Here is a 20,258-nt window from a genome sequence, read left to right as displayed (position 1 = left end):
TACCCCAGAGTGCTCACTCTTGCTTGCATACGTTTTGAACTTTCGTTTTTAACCACATGCCTGTAGGGAAAACATCCAAAGCAAAGTTACTGCAGGGTAAGTCCGGCGGGGATATCCCCTTTCTTTTTCAGTAGGGTCCAGATTTTGCTTTGGGAATCTCAGAAGCCAGCAGAAGCTAGGGAGAGAGTTTTCATTTGTTTAAATAAACAAATTTATATTTATATAAATTTATATATTTATATATATTTATATTTATATATATTTTTTTAGTAGGCTCCATACCTGGCGCGGGGCTTGAACTCACAACCCTGAGATCAAAAGTTGTGTGCTCTACCAACAGAGCCAGCCAGGGGATCCCAAGAAAAAATGTTCAGTTCAGAAAAAATTGGAGACCTGTTCGGTCAGACACTGGGCTGGAGGCTGGGGAGGATTCCGAGGGGCCAGGGCCTTCCTCCAGGACTTCGCTGTACCTTTGCAGGGAGCTCAGCTGGCTGCGCTGCCCAGTTTAACCCAAAATCCACATTCTCATGAACCACATGGGCTGGGCTGAAAACTACCACCCACACAAAGAGCACCAAACCCCATACTATTTAGGGGACTCATCCTGAAGATTTCCTGATAATTATTCCAGAAACACTCAAAGCGTCTCCAGGATGGTTTCTTTCCTTTCGATTTAACTGGCATTGCAAGCTGTGAAGCTAGAAAGGTTGCTAGGGGTTCAGGGATCTGGTCATCCTACGTTGCCTACAAGGAGCAAAGTCAGTTAGTGGCCCAGCTGGAGTTAGAGCCCCCTCCTGCAGTGGTATCCCTAGGACTCGGGCTGTCGGGCCATTTCCACCATCCTCAGTCCCCTCATTGCTCCGTATTCCTGTCTTCCAGTTATTTATTTATTTATTTATTTATTTATTTATTTATTTATTTATTTATTTATTTATTTTTGTTTCCCCATATTCTCAAAGGAATTGTTTTTTTTTCTTCCAGTTTTTTTAGAAAAAGAAATATTTTATTTTTTTGCAGTCTGTTACTGATATATCATTTCCCCCTTTGAACAACGTCTACTTACGGAGTCCCACAAAGATGTGCCTTTAAATGCTAAAATTCGGCAAATTAGTCGTCCTAACACAGGTTACATGTTTGAAGCATGAGTAGAGAGTAAATATGGTAGATCTTGATGAGACACTTGGCATTAGTATTGCAGTCCCTGATCCTATATCTACGTGTGCTGTGAAGTGTCCCTTTAAAAACCCAGAACCGGGAAGCCCAGGTGGCTCAGTGGTTTAGCACCGCCTTCGGCCCAGGGTGTGATCCTGGAGACCCAGGATCGAGTCCCACGTCAGGCTCCCTGCATGGAGCCTGCTTCTCCCTCTGCCTGTGTCTCTGCCTCTCTCTCTCTCTCTCTCTCTCTGTCTCCCATGAATAAATAAATAAAATCTTTAAAAAAAAAAAAAAAACCCAGAACCAATTATATTGTTAAACTGTCTCTGTGCTCAAGACAGATGAAGTCACATGAATTCACTTAGTAAGTGATCAAAAGGTTTTTTTGTTGTTGTTGTTTAGATTTTATTTATTTATTTGAGAGAGGGAGAAAGAGAGAGTGGGGTGGGGTGGGAGGGGGCAGGAGAGGAGCAGAGGGAGAGGGAGAAGCTGCCTCTGAGCCGGGAGCCAGATGCTCAATCCCAGGACCCTGAGATCATGATCTGAGCTGAAATCAAGAGTCCGACGCTTAACTGACCGAGCACCCAGACACCCCCGATCGGAAGTTCTATCGAACTGTTTTAGCGATTAAGTGGCAATCGTTGGAGTGATACGGTCAAACAAAGTAAATAAAGTAAACTTTATTTAAAAAGGGTGTAGTCTTCTGACCGGAGGAGGAGAGGATCATCTCCAGGAAGCTGTGGCCCTGCTGCGCCGGCTGCCTCCGGAGGCCCAGCTCCTCTGGGAGGGGACACGGGCTCAGCCTGGGGCCAGCGGCTCTCGAAGACCCCGAGTGCGCGTCCAGCTCCCCTGGAGTCGACATCTGCGTGTGGCCCATTTCAGGATGGCAAGAGCCTGACCTCGTTGGCTGCTGCCATCGTGGTGTCAGCGGTCGCCGCTGGGCTAAGAGCAGATTCGTCCCTGCCAGCCGTCCTTCTGGGGCTCTGCCCCTGAAACTTTGCCCCGAGCAAAGGCAGGATTATCCCTCTCAGTCTTCCAATGACTCTCCACCCGAGGAGCGGTTTTCACGGACGGTTCCCCGAAGCACTGGGCAGGGCTGCAGGAACACTGAGAAGCAAAGACCTTGTTTGCTCTCAGAGGCGAGGTGAGCCACTGTCCGTAGAGGGCATGGCAAACTGTCATGCCGAAATCACTGCTTTCTCTACCAGCTTCCAGATCTTTCTGTAACAACCGGCCAATACCAGATTGGTGATGAGGTGCCTGCCATCCTGGCATGTGCGAAGCACAAGTTCCTGCGGCCTGTTTCTTTTGTTCATAGTCCTGACCATCTGCATGGGCCTCCCCACCCTCGTCTGCGTAACCTCACCACATGAGTCTGTTTCGACGATTCAGAAAATGTGGCTGCTTCTCGTGGCTTCTGATTTACACGCTGGGCCACTGTCATGAAGCCCACTGGTAAGTTTAATGGGTTGAACTTTTAAAATGTTCTTCGGTTCATATGATTATCTTTAGTCAAGAACTGGTCATCCAGGGGCTCCTGGGTGGCGGAGTCGGTTGAGCGACCAACTCTTGATTTTGGCTCAGGTCATGATCTCAGGATTGAGCCTTGTGTCCGACTCTGTGCTCAGCACAGTCTGCTTGGGATTCCCTCTCTCCCTCTCCCTCTGCTCCTCCTCTTGCTCTCTCTCCCTTAAAAAACAAAACAAAACAAAACAAAAGGTCATCTGGGTTCTGACCATATTTAACAAAGAAAAGAACTTCTTGTTCGTGACCTTGGGTAGGCTCAGAAGAAGAGTTCCCAACTCAGAGGACATCATTCTTGGCATCGGAAATGCGTTCTCCTTCATTCTGAGTGCTTATCATTTCTTCAGCTGCTGCTCTATTTACAGCCTGGCCTCAGTACGTGTGATAGCCGCCAATCTAGAAAGCTACCAACAGTTTGCCGAAGTACCAAACAAACGAAAGCAGCTCGTTCTGTTATAAAATGTTGGTGCACTTCCTGTATACTTGTTGATATTCTACTGGGCATTTTAGTTGTGTTCTCAGAACTATAGTCTTAGAATGTGTAGGCCAACCTTCCTTCGCCTTCTTTAAAAATCTTCTATCACCTTTTACAAAATATAGAAAAATTTCCTCCTACTCATCCTGTCCTCAGAGACAATACGTATCTACAGGCATTACATGGAGAAGGAGTGTATTTGTCTTACAGAGAGCTATGGGTAAAGTTTCTTTATAAGGGTCTTTTATTAAATTGTTTTCTTCTAGTGGATTTTTTGTTTGTTTGAAAAAACCAGGAATAATATTTTCAACCTTTGGAAGTAAGACACACATTTGTAGATGCTAGTCTTTCTGTTTGAACCTGGCAGGAGGAGAAAGCTTCAGACAGTGCCTACTCCCGTCTTGTCTCAGCTGGTGGCCTAACCTCTGCTCAGTCACCCAGGCCCCAAACCCAAGGCCTTGGAACCCCTCCTGGACTCCCCTGACACCCTCTCTATACTTCACATCCAATCAATTACCAAGTCCTGTTGACTATATATTTATTTTTTTCTTTCTTCTTTTTGGTCCTGTTTTTTTTTTTTTTTTTTATGTATACCCTAACGGGGTCCAGTCGTTGGCAAGCTCTTTTGTCTTTAAGACACATGACATCTGTACTCTGTAGGTACTGTGGAAACGGCTCTCCACAGGAGACCCACAGTTTTATTAAGTTTGCCTACCTACTCTTTGGTTTGCTATGTGGCCCTGAAAAAGAGATAAATTACAGTACTAGCTCTCTGTATTAGTCATTGCTGCATAGCTACCCACAAACTTTGTGCCTAAAACAGTAATTTGTTCTGTATCATAGGCCTGAGGGTTGGCTGTAGTTGACCCATCTCAGCGAGACTTGGCTGGGAGGCTCAGCTGGGCGCCTCTGCACCACACGTCTCTCACTCACCTTGGGAAGAGCGGCTGAGCCAAAGCAAGTTCTTCTCAGGGTGATGTTGACTCTACTTCGCAACGATCATCGTCCTAGGTGAAGTCACCACCATCTCTTACCTGGACTAGTGTCCAGTCTAAGCCTTCCTCCACCTCCCATTAAAGTTGGTTTCCCTGTACCTCTCCTAATCTGTTACCCCTCTACAAACTTTATCCTGCTGAAAAACTTCAATAGCTTCTTAGGGCCTGAGGTCAAGGCTCCCTGGGCCCTCCACAGTGTGGGTCCTGCCTATGACTCATCCTTGCTTGCCAGCCATCCTGGTCTGCCTTTAGTTTCTTGCATGGTGCTTCCCGCCACCCTGCTCCCTCATTCAGGCTTTGCATATGCTGTTCCTCCTGCCTAGAGAGCTCCTCTCCCCACCCTTGGTCCGGCCAAGTCCTTATTTATTTATTTATTTATTTATTTATTTATTTATTAATTAATTTAGATTTATTTTTATTTATTTATGATAGCCATAGAGAGAGAGAGAGAGAGAGACAGAGAGAGAGAGGCAGAGAGAGAAGCAGGCTCCATGCGGGGAGCCTGACGCGGGACTCGATCCCAGGACTCCAGGATCGCGCCCTGGGCCAAAGGCAGGCGTGAAACCGCTGAGCCACCCAGGGATCCCCTCAAGTCCTCATTAATCTTCAATTTAAATCTCCCTTCCCTCAGGGAGGGCTTTCCAGATACTCCCCATCAGCTCTTAGAGGACCTTAATTTCACCCTTTGTAACGCTCCTCAGACGTGTCCTTTCTCATCCAGTTCCTCTGCTGGACTGCAAGCTCTGCAAAGGCAGGGGCTGCGTTGTTCACTGGTCTCCCCCGCACCTGGCACCAGCTGACTCACAGTCAGTGCTCAATGAATGAATAAAAGACCAGCGTTAGGGATGGCAGAGAAAGGTCTGCAGATGACCCAGGGATGCTCAGCATCTTGGTTTTCACACCTGCAGATCTGGGGGTTGGACCAGGTGGGCTCTAATGCCAGTCGGCTCTGACATTTTGTCATCTCAGTAGCCGTTCCCCTTGGCCTGTCCCCTTTGCTCCCGAATACTTGGTTGCACTGTTGGTTGTATTCAGGGGCAGGAGATGTTGGATGAAGCTATGGATGAAGGTAGTGAAAGTAACTGCTGCTGGTGGCAGGGCGGAGTAGATGTGAAGCCAGCTCTACTCAGATCACGATCTTTCAGTTCCACGATCCAGAGACCCACAGCCATCAGAACACAGCCATGCACTTGGTCAAGTAAGGTTTCCCAGGTATTAAAGCATGATAGCCAGCCCCGCCGAGTGTTATCTCTGAAGGTCTAGAGAATCGCTGTGCTTGGCCAATGGTTTTGTCTTGTAGTGGCTTTTCTCATTTGCTAAATGCTGACACGGGAAAGTGATCTGCAGACCCCAGCCTGAGCCCCTCTTCACAATAGCCGAGCACAGCAGAGGTCTGTGACGCTGAGTGTGATGTGGGGGGGGGGGGTCCACTCAAGCATGGGGAACGCTCAACTCTAGAAACAGAGATCACTACTCTGGGTGTGTCACTTTATTCAAAGCCCTAAGTCCACTCTGGTACTCTGAGCTGAGGAGCACCCAGTGCAAGGCTCTGCCCGCCTCCCCTGCATCTGGAAGACAGGGTCAGGCCCCCTATTTGTGGATTCTGTGGGACAGGCTTCTTGCGTATCTTTCCATATATTCCTAATGCATAGTTATTCTTATCTGAGTCACAAAAATTAGCTCCGTTTAAGGCTCTGGGCATGTTCAAACCCATTCGTGGGCTTTGATTAGCATAAAAGCAACCTGCTGTTAGACCTGCAGAACGAGGTAGGTTAGTTTGGCCCACTGCCTCTGTCAGTCAAATCTGGGGGGGATAGCTCCTCTGGAGTGGATGCTCTGTTAGGAACTTGACACTTCTAGGGGAGAGGTTCAACCCTAGATAGGTTTCCAAGTAGCAGTAGCTTTAATTAATTAAGTATAAATCAGAGGTGACATCCATTAGCTAGCCCTTGTTGCTGAATGCCCATATATCCTACCGATGCAGAGTGGAAAAGTGACCCAGAGCCGCACGTCCCAGGGTGGGCCACTGTCCCATGATAGTCAGCTGAAGGGGGAGAGCACATTTCCCACATCACCTACACCCAGTCTGCTCCACGCTGTCACCCTAACATTGTTTGGGGCTGGGGGGAGCTGTCCAAGACCTACCAAGGTTCAGGTGTACAAGACTATCCATGGGCAAAAGCTTTCTGAAGTCCTAAGTTGTACTGCCAAACAGAAGGAGTACACTTTTAATCTATTTTGGATGCACTGTTACAACAAAATCTACAATCTATGGGTGGCAGGTTCGGTGACACTGTCACAGCGATGTTAGGCCCATAAATATTCATATGAGCCTGTTCCAAACCTAAACACCTTAGTAATGAATTCACTTAGTGCTGTTTACAAAGGTAAACAAGTCACTCAGATAGTATCTGGGTTCCCTATAAAACCCTAGATATCAAGTAAGTTATTTAATACCTTCTTCTTCTATTTTTAGCTGATGTGTTTCCACGGCTAAATGCACACAAATATCTTTATTACCTGCAACATCCTCAAAAAGCAGAGCTCCCGCAAACCAACTAGACATTAAAGACATGAGGGGACTTTTAAGCATGTAAATATAAATGATCGTGCCTCACATCTTACTTACTAAGTCAGAACTGAGGGGAGGGATGTGCCAAGAAACTGCTTTTAAAAAAACTCTGGGCTGCCCGGTGGCTCAGTGGTTTAGCGCCGTCTTCGGCCCAGGGCGTGATCCTGGAGACCTGGGATCGAGTCCCGTGTCGGGCTCCCCGCATGGAGCCTGCTTCTCCCTCTGCCTGTGTCTCTGCCCCTCTCTCTCTCTCTCTGTGTATTCTCATGAATAAATAAATAAAATGTTAAAAAAAAAACAAAAACAAAAACAAAAAAACCCCACTCCAATTCTCAAGTGCTCATGGCTCTGTCCGGGAAGCTAACTCTGGGAAGCAGTGCCGAGTGGCCCTTCCCCAACCTTGGCGGGCACTAAGGTCACTTGGATGTGTTAGACTTAGGATTCTGATTCAAAATGTTGGGGGTAGGGTTTGAGATTCCGCATCTCCAGCAAGTGCCTGGGTGGGGCCCACACTCTGAGCAGCAGGTCGGCAGGATCCTGTGCCCATGCATGAAGCCACATGCGGGCCCCTCTGCGGTCACACAGGGGATAAACTGCAGGATGCACCCTCTACCCCTCTGGCCCTGCCCTCTTCCCCACAGCCCTCCAAATCTTGGGTGCCTAGACGTGCCTTCACCAAAGGGACCGTCCTGCTGGGTCCCCACCACCCTCTGCAGGACCTGCCTCAGTGGCAAGCGGGAGTGCCTTCATTATCGGGAACATTCTGGTGCAAGAAGGCTCAGGGAGACGATTCTGTTTATTGTCAACCAAGAAACAGAGGGCGGAGGCGCTCTATACAAGTGGTGGAGAGATACAGAGGAGAGGAGACGCGACAATACACAGCAGTGTTCCGAGTGAGCGCCACTTCTTCATTCTAACACCTGAATCAAGGAGACACAGCCACCCTTTTCACTAAGGCTGCCGAGGAATGGACACCGGACTCAGTTTATCAGCTCCTCGAGGGCAGGCGGAGCGAGAGGCTATCGTTGGAGGAGGCCACCTGCGGTCTGTGGGGAGCCGGCCAAGCGCAGGATGGATGCTGAAGGCAGCCCTCCGCTGCCCGTGGCGGCTGGCCCCGGCTCCCTAGGTCCTAGGCTTCTCTTGATTCTCAATGATCAGCTTGTCAGTCGAATACATTTGGCCGATGTGGACCTGAAGGCAGAGAAAGACACAGACTCCATTAGCTGCGAAAGGTCAGAAAAAGCATTTCTAACATTTAAATGCCAGCCTCTGCCATCCCAGGGCTGTTCCTGTGGGAAACTGCATCGTGAGGCCGAGGGTCGTCACCAGGTTGGCCTTTGCCGACTCCCCACACCCTCCAATCCCACTTCCTTGTGAGGACAAGTTAGAGATCCACGGTCATTCTTCCTCGCCTTTGAAATGGCACCAGCAGCCATGGCCTTGGTTTCCTGGAATGTCCTGGGCTGAGACCGTCCACCAGGTTCTGCGGCTGGTGGCCCGGAGGGAGAGCCGTCTAGATGTGGGTGACGGCAGCTCCTCACCGAACAGGACCCCCTTCCTTTAGAACTGGTTCTTCCGTAAGCAAAGGCTTTCAGCATAAAGCAGAGATGGGTCTTGGCCGTGTTGGGCTAGAACAGGGGTTTACATCGCCTCTTGTCTTTCCTGACCTTTCCTTTCCCAGTGTCCTCCTAAACTGAGTGTTGCTGTTAGTGCCCACATGTTCCCACTGTCCTAGGTGGGTGCTGCAGCACCAAGACTCTCAGGTGGCTTTCCCATCTTGCTTTAATATTCCATTCTGTTTTAAAAAATGACTTCTTGAATTACTGATTTTAGAGAGAGAGAGAGAGAGAAAGAGAGTGTGAGAGCTCTGTGGGGAGGGGCAGAAGGAGAGGGAGAGAGAGAATCCTCAAACAGACTTGCCACTGAGTGTGAAGCCTGACACAGGCCTCGATCTCACAACCCTGAGCTGATCATGACCTGAGCTGAAATCAAGAGCCAGATACTTAACTGACTGAGCCACTCAGGTGCCCCATCTATTTTATTTTTTTATTGGAGTAGAGTTGACACAGCATCTTACATGGTTTAAGGTGTACAACATAATGGTTCAACTTTTCCGTATCTTCTGTTATGCTCACCACAAAGTATGGCTACCACCTGTCACCATATGACGCTACTACATCACTGTCTTCCCTGTTGACACCCCAACAGACCATCTGAACTTTCCCATTTTCCCACACCATTGGTTATGTCCTCCAGCACACCCTTACGTAGAGGTGTCCCAATGGCCCAGGAGCACTGGGGACTCACAAGCATCCTGGTGCCAGGAGAATGTGAACAAAGAGGTCAGAGCAGCCAGGTTATTGATAAAAGAAAGCTAAAGTACAGAGTGGAGATTTAGGGCGATGAGGATGATCGTGTAGATATTTTCACTACAAGTGAATTCCTTAATTTGATAAAAGAAAGAAGTGAGTGGTGGTTGTGGAGCATGAGTGCTCTGCCCCATTCCTAACAGAAGTCGGGGATGAGCTCTGCTCCTGTGCCTTCAGTCTCCCTTCCTCTTGTCAACGTAAAGAACACATATGGCTTCCGATGCAAGCAGAGAGGGCAGGCCTGGGATTCTGTGGGCCACACTCTGACAGTGAAGTCATAAACCACTCTGAGGTGTGAGATTAGCTGGATGAGATTTCAGGATGAGTGGAGCACAGGCTTGTCCTGACTTCTCTTCTCGATGAGCTGGAATAGCTGTGGGGCGAGCAGAAGCCGTAGGCCCCCTACTCCAGAGCGGAGGCAGGGCAACGGTGCTCGCCACACTGGGTGCTATAGGGTTTTATTTTCTTGTGCTAACCTCAACAGACACACGGGTCCACTAGCAATGCTTTTTTAGAAGAAAGGCTAAAATATCAATTATTTTAAAAGGAAGAAAAAAAATCATTATTTTTTGGGGGGATGTCGAGGTTAATAAAAATTAATTTGATTAACCGCTCAAACGGTTCATTTGCCTGGGAACTTGTTTTATATTTCATTGATCTGGGAAGGGTTTATCAGGAACCCCCTCTTAGAAATGTCGACAATCACTCAATATCCATGAGAGCTTGACTGAATTCATCAGTGTTTTGTCAGGGCTCTGGTGCCAAGGAGAAGTTACGATCCAGCATAAGGAAGAACTCTTTCACAGGGTTGTCAAAAAATGGAAATGGCTGACTTGGGAAGCTGTCAATTCTCTGTAAGGAGGAGAAGGTGAGGATGGAGAAGCGATTTATATGCTGGACAGAGATAGAACCAGATGGACTCCTTCCACCCCTCAGCCTCTCTTACTACTTGTTGGGTCTCCAGGACCCACCTCACACACCTTTCAGAGCAGCTGGGTGACCCCTGAGAGGCCCAGTGTCAAGCCATGTGTGCGGATACCCTGAGAAAAGGTGGTCTCCGTGGTGGACTGTCTGAAGATCCAGTAGCATGTTTATTATGCTGCAAAATAAACATGTCTCCTCCCACACAGCTCACTTTGTGTTCACAGCCACCCTCTTGATGGGTGGGCTACAAGAAGGACACAGGGTTCTCCTGTTGTGTGGCCTTTCTCTTCTATTCCTAAGCCTCGAGGGATCCAGTTAACACACCAGTGGTTCTCCTAGTCCACCAATCCAAAGGATGGAACCTTTGGGGGATGGGTGCTCTCTTGAAAAAAATGCAGATGTGATATGGGGTGACTTAGTTGCAAGCAGCGCCATGTAAAAGGCTCCAAAGAAAACCACAGAATGAAGAGTGAGGGGCGATCCAAAGAGCTCAGGCTTTAGGGAACTTAAAACCTTCAGAAAAAGAAAAAAACAAACACAGAGAGGGAGACAAACCATAGGAGACTCTTAACTACAGGAAACAAACTGAGGGTCACTGGAGGGAGGTGGGTGGAGGGACATGGTAATGGGGTGATGGGCATGAAGAAGGACACGTGAAGTAATGAGCACTGGGTGTTATATGCAACTGAAGAATCCCTAAATTCTAACTCTGAAACTAATAATAATTAAGTTGAATTTAAATAAAAATTTTAAAATAAATTAAAAAAAAAAAGGAACCACCTCCCTCCACAAACCTTCAAGTTTGCAGCCCATTTTGACAGACATAGGAATTAGATTAAAAAAAATTCCATTCAAATACAACACTTTTATGGCTTTTGGGGAAAAAAATGAAATCAGATCTTATTGTTAATGATGTGAAGAGAGCATACCAATTAATATCTGTCCAGGCCCTGTGGTCTGAGAGCCACAGTCCTCTGGTGACACCACCCCCCGCCCCCCCCGCCAAGTAGCACAGAACTTCTCACTGACTGCCGTGAGACTCTGGGTCTTCCAACTTCTCTTTCTGAGACTCCTCTCCCAAGAAAGGCTCATTCCAGGTCCACCACACAAAAGGCTGCCCACCCTTGGGGCGAATGGATGAAGCTTCCCTGGGTCCCCTCTGCAGGAAGGGCTCTCTCGCTCTCTCTTGCTCTCTCTCTCTTGCTGTCTCTCTCTCAGTCCTGGGAGCACTTACTGCATGTGTCTGCGTGTCTGCATCAGTTCCTTTGCGTGAGCATCAGTGACTGCCAGGGACAAAGGAGGGACTCACGTGCTGCTTGTTCCGACTTAGTTACTTTCACAGCATAGTTTAGGACAGTGCTAGGCGCATAGGAAGTGCTCAGTGAGTACCCGGTAACTAAAAATAACGGGGTCTAGTATCCCTGGTTTATAACCAAGGCTCTAGGTCCACTAGTTCTGAAACCTAGATCTGTTAAGTAATTACACAGTGCTTTGGTAGTGAGCTACTAGTGGAATTGATAAAGGCAAGTTGATAAAAGCAATAGGACCATTTCATTGTAATAAGAATGCTCACTCGCTGTTAAGGAAAATAAAATGATTTAAATTTGGTCCAGCAGAAAGTTTAAAGCTGTAATCCAAGGCTATAAGGGATTAACCCAGAGCAATTACAGAAGATGGAGGAGAAATATTCAGTTCACACAGGGAGGAAATATTAAAAAGTCATCTCAATGAGAAGGATAGAGGCGAGGCAATAAATGTTTACGTAATAGTTCTGTTTCATGTATTTGGGCTATAAACTGTGTGAGGACACATGGGGGGGCGGGCAGCTTGGGGATGGATGCTGTGGTGCTAATGACGGAGCATGTTGCTTCTGAGCTGGAGGTGAGAGGAACCGGTCAATGAAGTGAGGAAGTACAGTTACCAGCTTCAATTTACAGCCTTTCCAGAAGCCCCGATGGGCTTAGCCAGCCACATCCAAATATTACCACGCATAAATTGGTCATTAAAGCTGATCACACTCTTATTCTATAAACTTCAGGAGCTGGCATTAGAGTCCATTAGAAAAATACACAGCTTACTCAACTGCAAGTAGATGGGATGGCTGGATGGCCTAGAAACACTTATGAGCTCTGAGACTCATTAGGCAAATAACCTGCTGGGGAGGAAGGAGGAGGATCCGAGAAAAGAATTCAGTACAATGTTTCATGTCTTCATTGCTCACTCATCTGCAGCAGTGCACTGTCTCCTGTGCAACACATCTCAATCTGATTTAGACTCAGAGGAGCTGGGCTCGCCACAAGGGGTGGGGGCGGTGGGAGGGCCGCCGTGGGGCCTCTGCTATTTCCTGCCTTTTTCACGCCGTTGTTATGAGAATCAAATGCGATACGAGACTGGAAGAAAATGTACCAATTGCCCCAGATACTTCCTAAGGCTCAATGACATGAGCTGTCATCACGTTGGTGAGAGGATTAAATAAGAATGGTAGCGGGCATGTAGTCATGGCTTGTCACGTTACTGACGCACACGGCATTGTGCATACCCCGTCTGCTGTCCACAGGAATACCACAGGGTGTCAGATCCTGACCTCAAAGATTTTGAAGTCTCCTCACCCCCTGGCTGCAAGAGTCTATGATTCTGTAATTGTTAAACACGGTCATACTGTGCAGAGGGTGTCGGTGATACCTGACACCACTTCCTGGGTTTGAACTTGAGCTTCCTGGGCTGGACTTGAGGACTGATGGACTCTCGTCATCTCTGCTCTGGGCCAGGGCTTCCTGTCCAGTAGGCCCATGATGCTTCCAGCTGGTCATCAGAGCGGTCCGGTGTGAGGAGGTGCCCTAGGCACTGATAAGTTAGGGGAGAGATGCTGACTCTCCTGGCTTTGCTGGAGAAGCCTAGGGACGGATGGTCCCTGCTCTCTTACCTCTCTGAGGATGGTAAAACCACCCAGGCAGAGATGGTTCCCTGTCCAACAGGGGAGAGGGACAAATCTTGCCTCTCGCATTGTACTGATTGTACCATTACAGCTCATGATGATAATGATGACGAGAGGTAACAGTCACATTTAATGAGCATTTACTGTGTGCCAGGCACTGTTCTAAGCATTTAATTAAATCAATTAATTAAAAGTATTTAATTCTTCCTATCTCACAACAACTTTGAGTAAGATACCACTATCATCATCAATTTAAGGCTTTCTACAGGCAAACCCCATCTTTGGTATTTATTTTCCACATTTGGAAGGAGTGTAATTGCTCAGATGGGCATGCCCTTCCAATATAAGAAGCCAGGATCTCAGTGGATCACACTGAAATATGAGGAGAAAAGACAGTAACAACAGTCACAACAACAACAAAACAACACATCCAGACATAACCCTAAAAAGAATGTGTAAGGCTTTAAGAATCAAAATGATAAAACTTAAAAATATAAAATGAATTTGAATGAAATAAGATATACCATGTTCATGGAAAGACTGAATCATATGACAATGTCAATATCTTGCCAAATTAACTTATGTTGAACATGATAATAAAAACCCCAATGGGGTCTTTTTGAGACATTTGAGGAAACAACTTTCATGCTTATTTGAATGAATACAAAGTCAAAAATAGGAAAGAATATTTTGATGAGAAAGATATTAAAGCATTTTTGAGATATGATTGAAACAGTTGGCAAGGGCCCAAGGAGAGAGAAATAAGCTAGAAACTAGGCCTTACCAAACAGAGGTAGTTAATACACAAATTCATACTCATGAGGGCTTGGGGCTTAGCTTGAAGAGGATGTAGGAACTGGGTAACTAGAACATTTCTTTGCAGTCTCCTAGTGAGTTTCATGTAAATGGTGTATTCTGTTCCACTATATATTTATACTCATTTTATAAAAGTGTTTCCTCAACTCTGGCCCTTTGAGAAAATGCATTTTATTTACCCTATGCTTTTGAGTGCCTCCCAACACACCTGGTTGAGAGACATCTTTTTAATTCCCGAAGAAAGTTACACTTGATCAGGGCTTTGGAGAGTCCACCCAAAACCTACGAACCACCAACGTAAGTGTATCTTTGATAGCAGAATTTCAGCTTTCAGCCTCCTTGTCAGAACACATGTTCTGTTGACTGCTGCCTGTCTGCTTGACCCATGGAAGGCAGGCAGGACATCTGTGCCCCTCCTCTGACCTATAATGATGTCAGACAGTTTTCCATGCTGCCTGCAACTTGCTCAATGATTCTCCCAGTGAGCTTCCAGTGTGGAGAGTCCCTGTCACAGCCTTGCCATAGTAGAGCAACTGCTATGACATCCATTTTCCAAATAGGCTATTTTATCATACTTGGTTTCCTAGTAAGTTTTTTTTTTTTTTTTTTAGATTTTATTTATTTATTCATGAGACACACACACACACACACACACACACACACACACACACAGGAAGACATATAGGCAGATAGAGAAGCAGGCTCCATGCAGGGAGAGCAATGTGGGACTCGATCCTGGGACCCTATGATCATGCCCTGGGACAAAGGCAAATGCTCAACTGCCGAGCCACCCAGTCGTCCCTCCTAATAAGTTTTTAAAGAAGCAAACTGAAATAGGGATACGTGAAATTATATATAATTTTTCCAGTCTTTTCTCTTTAGCAGTAAGAGGTAAGATCCAAACTTAGGAATAGAGGTCACACGGTCTTCCTCTAAAAATAGGTCTTGATGCATACGCTTTTTCTTTCTAGAATTTGGTAGCCTTGTTTTTCAAAATGTTTTTATATAGTAACAAAACATTATTGCTTTTGAATTTGCCATCGCTTTATGAAATAGAAGAATGTGTGAAGTGGTCAAACTAGATCTTTGAGAGGTCAGTCCACAGATAGATGTACAGCAGAGAAAGAAGGCCAGTCCAAAGAATCCAGAGATGAATCTTGTTGTGTTGCCTTTCTCTACACATGCTCTATCTCCATTCAGCTCTGTGGGCCTTGAATTTTAGATACTAGATATTTCTAATGTGGAGGGTGGTGGTGAGGAACTGACCTCTTATTTTTTCTGTGATATTCCTGGCAGGGCGGTGAACAAATTCCTATCTCCTCTCTACATCCCCTGTCACAATTAATACTTAGTATGTTTCGTCTTTGCTGGTAGGGACAAGAGACACCCCAGATACAGGACTGTGTCCTCTCATCAGCATGACCGGATCCCCGGCTTACACCTATTGTCCCAGTGTGATTATTAATAGAGCCTTCTTTCACTCTCAAGGGTCCCCATTTGTGATGAATTATATGGTTGCCCTATCTCTTATCCACCATTGTCAGATTTCTAGGCCATTCTGTTGTTTTTCTGCATGTCTGATGTTCAGTTAAAAATTTTTTAAAAAGCCCACCAAGAGATGGCCTCTTTCTTTTGTATCCCAGGCCATCAGAGTAAAGGAAATCAAACCATTGTAATGGGTCTCAGAAAATTGTGGCCTCAAAGAGCCTGAAGTCATGGGCAGCCGGCAGGGGTTCCCATTCGGACAAGCATGCTGTCCCCTCTGCAGGAATGAGTCTTTTTGAACAAATATACATGTAAGGCAGTGGTTCCTAACAAGACGGGCCTCAGAACCACAGGGTCAGCTTTCAAGGATACACATGGCCGGGCCCCACTCAGAGTTTCTCATTAGGGAGGTGGGCGGGGTGGGGGGGAGAGGGGGAGGTTCATGAATGTCACCATTCTCTTGCTTCTGATTGGCACCCCTTAGTGATGAAGAAGCACAAATATAAGGGCACTCAGGCTCAGCATTTATTATTAATATTTAAAACTTATCAGTTTTTTTTCCAGTGAGCCAATACTTCTCCAAAAAACCCCCCAAAATCTAGGGTTGATATTTAGCCCCCAGGTACTCTTTGGGCATAGCCCTTCCGGAAGGTATGGCCATGGACTACAAGACCAGGGTGGGGGAGGCAGGTGTCTTTGTACCTCGGTGTTACTCTAGGATGCCACATTGTTAATGAAAGCCAGGGAGTCCTCCCACCCCTGTTCTTTGGAGCTACTGGGTACTTGTGGATAGTGTTTGCCTGCTAGGCTGCACCACTGCTCGTGGTGGGCAGAGTTACAATACGGGAAACAGGCCCTAGCTGTGTTCTCGCCATTCCCGATGTTCTTCCCCTGCCCGAGGCATGGCGACCATGGGGGACCCTGGACACGGTCGGCCAGCAGCTGGACGGGAGCCTCCTGGAGTCACGGCAGGCACTGCATAACCAAGGCTCTGAGAGAGGAAAGCACGCACACGGCCAGCGCGCTGTGTGGCAGGTCAGCACCGCTGCAGCCCAGTTGCCGGGCCCTTCTGGGAACTGGGACCCGAACTTAGGACCCAAATATCACGTCAGAGTGAAACCCGGCACAGTGACAGGTGCCCAGGCAAAATGCCAGAGACGCTGGCCTTCCTGCGCTGCGCTCGGCTGCACCTCGGCCCCTGAACTCAGTGCTTCAGGCCAACAAAACCACAGCGGCAAGACCGGCATCCGGCACCGCTGTCAGTAGCTGCGAGGTAGGCAACGGCCTAGGCTGGGGCCTCCTGGGACGGTGCTGGGCCCAGCAAGCTCGGGACTGTATGTTTATCACTTGCTTCAAGAATATCCTTGACAGAGTTTTCTGAGATAATCAGGTGCTATTTTGTCCTTTTAGGGAGACCTTTGTTTAGAGTCATCTTGGTTCAATTCTGATTTTGTGTGTGTGTGTGTGTGTGTGTGTGTGTGTGTGTGTATTTTTCCCCTTAAAGAGAGAGGGGGTGGGCAGAGGGAAAGGGGGAGAGAGAATCCTAAGCAGGCTCCACACCGCTGTGGGGCCTGACATGGGGCTCAATCTCACAACCCTGACATCATGACTTGAGCCGAAATCAAGAGTCCGACGCTTAACTGACTGAGCCACCCAGGCGCCCCTCAATTCTGATTTTACATTTGCTTAAACAAATGTAACTGAAAAGGTCAGGGTGGAAAAGAGAGAGAGAGAGGAGAGAGAAAGAAAGAAAAATACCGAGTTAGATGATTACCCACCACTTCAGACAACTGTTTCTAGAGACTTGCAGATTGACTGTATTTCATTTGGTTTGGCTTTGTCTCCCTCCTTAGAAGGCTGACAGCACCATAGCTGGTCAGACGGTACAGAGCATGGTCACTCACACTATTGTTTGGTTTTATACGTTTTTCACTTTGTGGGCTTCTAGGTTTGAGGAGAGCACGGAGGCATCTGTCACTGTAACTGATTCATAATTTCCAGGGCAATGAACACAGCAGATCCAAAGTCAAGGCTATAGAGTTAAAGAAGAGGCACTCAACACTGCAAAAAGTTAAAAAAACAAAAAACAAAAAACAAAAATCAAAAACCAAAACAACACTGCAAAAAGTTTCCAGAGTATGAACCAGAAGGTGCACTTATAATTCTTTTTTAAAATTCAGGCTTGTGAAATGTGTGGATTTACTGGCTTCCTTTGAAAACAGGATGTTCGATGCCTTTTGGTATTCAGAAGTCAAGGATGACCAAGTGTCCCCTCCCCTGCTGTGCTCACAGCTCTTACAGACCCGGTTTGCTAGACGGTTTCCCTGCAACAACCCCACGCTCAGCTGCCCTACCTCCATCTCAGGGGCCGAAACCCGGCTCGTGCAAGAAATGGTGTGAAACGAGAGAAACAAGAAATCAAAATCCACACTTTTTCTCCAACTTGCCCTTTGTCAAGCTCAGCATCTTTACTGTCAGGACACAGATCTTTCTTTTAAACAGCTGCCTTGCATTCCTTTGCGTCCATCCCCCACGGGGACCTGCTACACCGTATCCAGGGATGTTAAAACACATGGTCAGCAACATCCTTATTTTCCCAGGGCCTGGGAACCTTCTGGGAATATTAAACCTTAAACAGCACTGGGGTCAGATGTATAGCAACATGCGTGATTAAGTGCCTCTCCTCTGTCTCTCCCCATCCACAAGTCAGGTTGAAAAGAGCACCAAAATGGACAGGAGAGAAAAACACTCGCGTGAACTAGAAAAAAAAATAAAATAAAATGAGGTGGGAGGGTCCTTGGAGGGAGCACTGGGTCCAGATAAATTAAGAAGGTACGCTTGCCGGGCCTCCAACCCAGCACTCGGGGCGGGGAGGGGGTGGGTAGTTGGGGCAGTGGACACCCACAGCGACGGGCAGTAAGGTGTGGGCAGTCAGCGGATGGTACCTCTGCTTAGACTGGCTCACCCCCACAATATCCTAATCTTGAACCCACCACCTTCTGCAGGACGTCCAAACTGGCAGGGTCTAGGCCCAGGAGAGACGTCTGTGTAGGGACTCCTGGGCATACTTGGAAATGTCTGGGGGAGGGGGACCACTAGAAAACACAGGGTCTCTGTTGGCCCGGGGATAGGGCAAAGCTGATATTCAGCCGGTGGGTACCGGACTTGCTAAAATGTTGAACGGCTTCCAGACTGTGGGTAAATGGTTGCTGCTCAGGGACCCTCCCTCCCTGAGGGTCCATGATGTTTGGGCCTCACATGTAGGGTCTCCCTCGCTCCTGCCATCTCCAGGGTAGGACACCTGCATCTCACACTCAGATCCTCATTTGGCTTGGTGGGGTGGTTCCCCTACCTCCTTTTTGTTTTTGTTTTTGTTTAAATATTTTATTTAATCATTTGTGAGAGACACAGAGAGAGAGGCAGAGACATAAGCAGAGGGAGAAGCAGGCTCCCCTGCAGGGAACCCGATGTGGGACTCGATCCCAGGACCCCAGGATCACGCCCTGAGCTGAAGGCAGATACTCAACCGCTGAGCCACCCAGGCGTCCCTCCCTATCTCCTTTTTAAACATTTTGGAGCAAAGACTTTTTTTTTTTTCCCTAGAAAACATATTACTTCTATGAGTCATGTGTCTTTTGCTTCTTTTCTCTACTCTTTCCCCCTTCACCCCGCCCCCACACATCTGATTGGGCTAAAGAGAAACTTCAGAAGCTCAGAAAGCGCGTGTCCCCGCTGGGTGGGACCTCTGAGACACACTCTCGGTTCAGAAATGGGGGTACACTTCGAGCAACCACCAGGACTCCCTGGAGGCAGCCAGGTAGCGAAGAATGCGAGTCGCTGGAGACCGGGGTCCCTCGGCTCGGGGGTCCTCCCTGGCCGCATGCAGGCCCCGCACCCCTGCAGCGGGCACACGGCCTCCCGGTGGCCGCAGCTCCTCCAGCTGCGCTGTGTTTGCCAAAGGCTCTCTGCCAGGCCCCGGACAGGACGCTGTTAGCAGAGCTGCGCTGCAGCCTCGGACCATGTTTGGAAAAGTGCTCTGGGCACCCCCGGCCTTCTGTTCTGTCGCAGCACCAGCCACACCGCCCTGACGTTCTGTTTTATGTAGTTTATGAGCTACTTGAAGTCAGGGGCTGCGTCTGTTTCTCCTCCCTTACACCCAGCGCCGCGCTGTTCGCTGCCTTCCCATCCCCTAATGAAGCCGTAGGCCCCTAAGAGCCTGGGAGCACCACAGGCCTGGGGGGCACCTTTTGTGTCCTTGCTGATGGGGTCGGGATAGCCACAGAACAGAGGGTGGGACCCTTGCTGCTAGAATCATCTCTCTCTGATCATATAAAGGTTCTTGGCAAGGAAACCTGTGGTTTCTTTACTTGTATTGAATCCTCAACCCCTGGCTGAGCTCTGGGGCCTCCACCAGCTCTTCTCCACCTCCAGGGCAACTGGGGGGAGCCAAACGCTTGCTTCTGTAGCCTGAACACGGAACCCTGGGTCTGTGCAGGCAGGGTTTGAGCCCATGAGCCAGTCTGGGTGCAGCATCCCCATTCGCCATCCCTAGCGCTTATCAATCTCTGCTGAACGAATGGATGGGTTCCGGGAGTGGGAGGTGCTTGTTTGTCCAAGGTCTCAGGGCAAGCCCTGTCAGAAGAGGAGGAGGAGGCTAGCGCTGGGGGCGGTCACCAGCAGAGGCCACGCCTGCCAGAGGAAGGCTGCTCAGGCTGTTTAGCAATAAGATGTTCTAGTTACAGTCACCCGAACGAGAGAAACTTCATCATCTGAGACACTCAGCTGTTTCTTAGAAAAAAGTGAAACTTGAAGCTTTTGATGATGGTCCAGTGTTACAGCTGTGCTCTGGATGTTCATTTTGACCCGAGTCCCAAATGTGACCTGCTATAAGTAGTTTCCCCTTGGATTGACTTCTGTTTTGCTTTTCAGTTCAAAGAAGGTGGATGATCCATTTCTGTCATCAAGGTGAAGGGACCCTGACACCGGATTCAACCCTGAGGACATGGCC

At 47.9% G+C, this 20,258-nt stretch overlaps 1 protein-coding gene across 6 annotated transcripts in view; it reads right to left on the bottom strand.

Annotated features, from left to right (window-relative positions):
- Positions 1–7,499: 7,499 nt before the first annotated feature.
- Positions 7,500–20,258, bottom strand: part of LYRM4 (LYR motif containing 4) — a 159,291-nt gene continuing 146,532 nt past the window's right edge. For all 6 annotated transcript variants that reach the window (XR_013373835.1, XR_013373836.1, XR_013373839.1 and 3 more), the window contains one exon: positions 7,500–7,912. Coding sequence is in view for 3 of the 6 variants with exons in the window: in XM_077886342.1 (XP_077742468.1) it covers positions 7,844–7,912 (69 nt within the window). In the remaining 3 variants the exon portion in view is untranslated. The remainder of the gene's footprint in view (positions 7,913–20,258) is intronic.

This window comes from Canis aureus, chromosome 37 (assembly GCF_053574225.1).
Source record: "Canis aureus isolate CA01 chromosome 37, VMU_Caureus_v.1.0, whole genome shotgun sequence".
NCBI classification, from domain to species: domain Eukaryota; kingdom Metazoa; phylum Chordata; class Mammalia; order Carnivora; family Canidae; genus Canis; species Canis aureus.
Note: the sequence above shows the minus strand (reverse complement) of the source record. Positions and strands in the feature narration are given on the sequence as shown.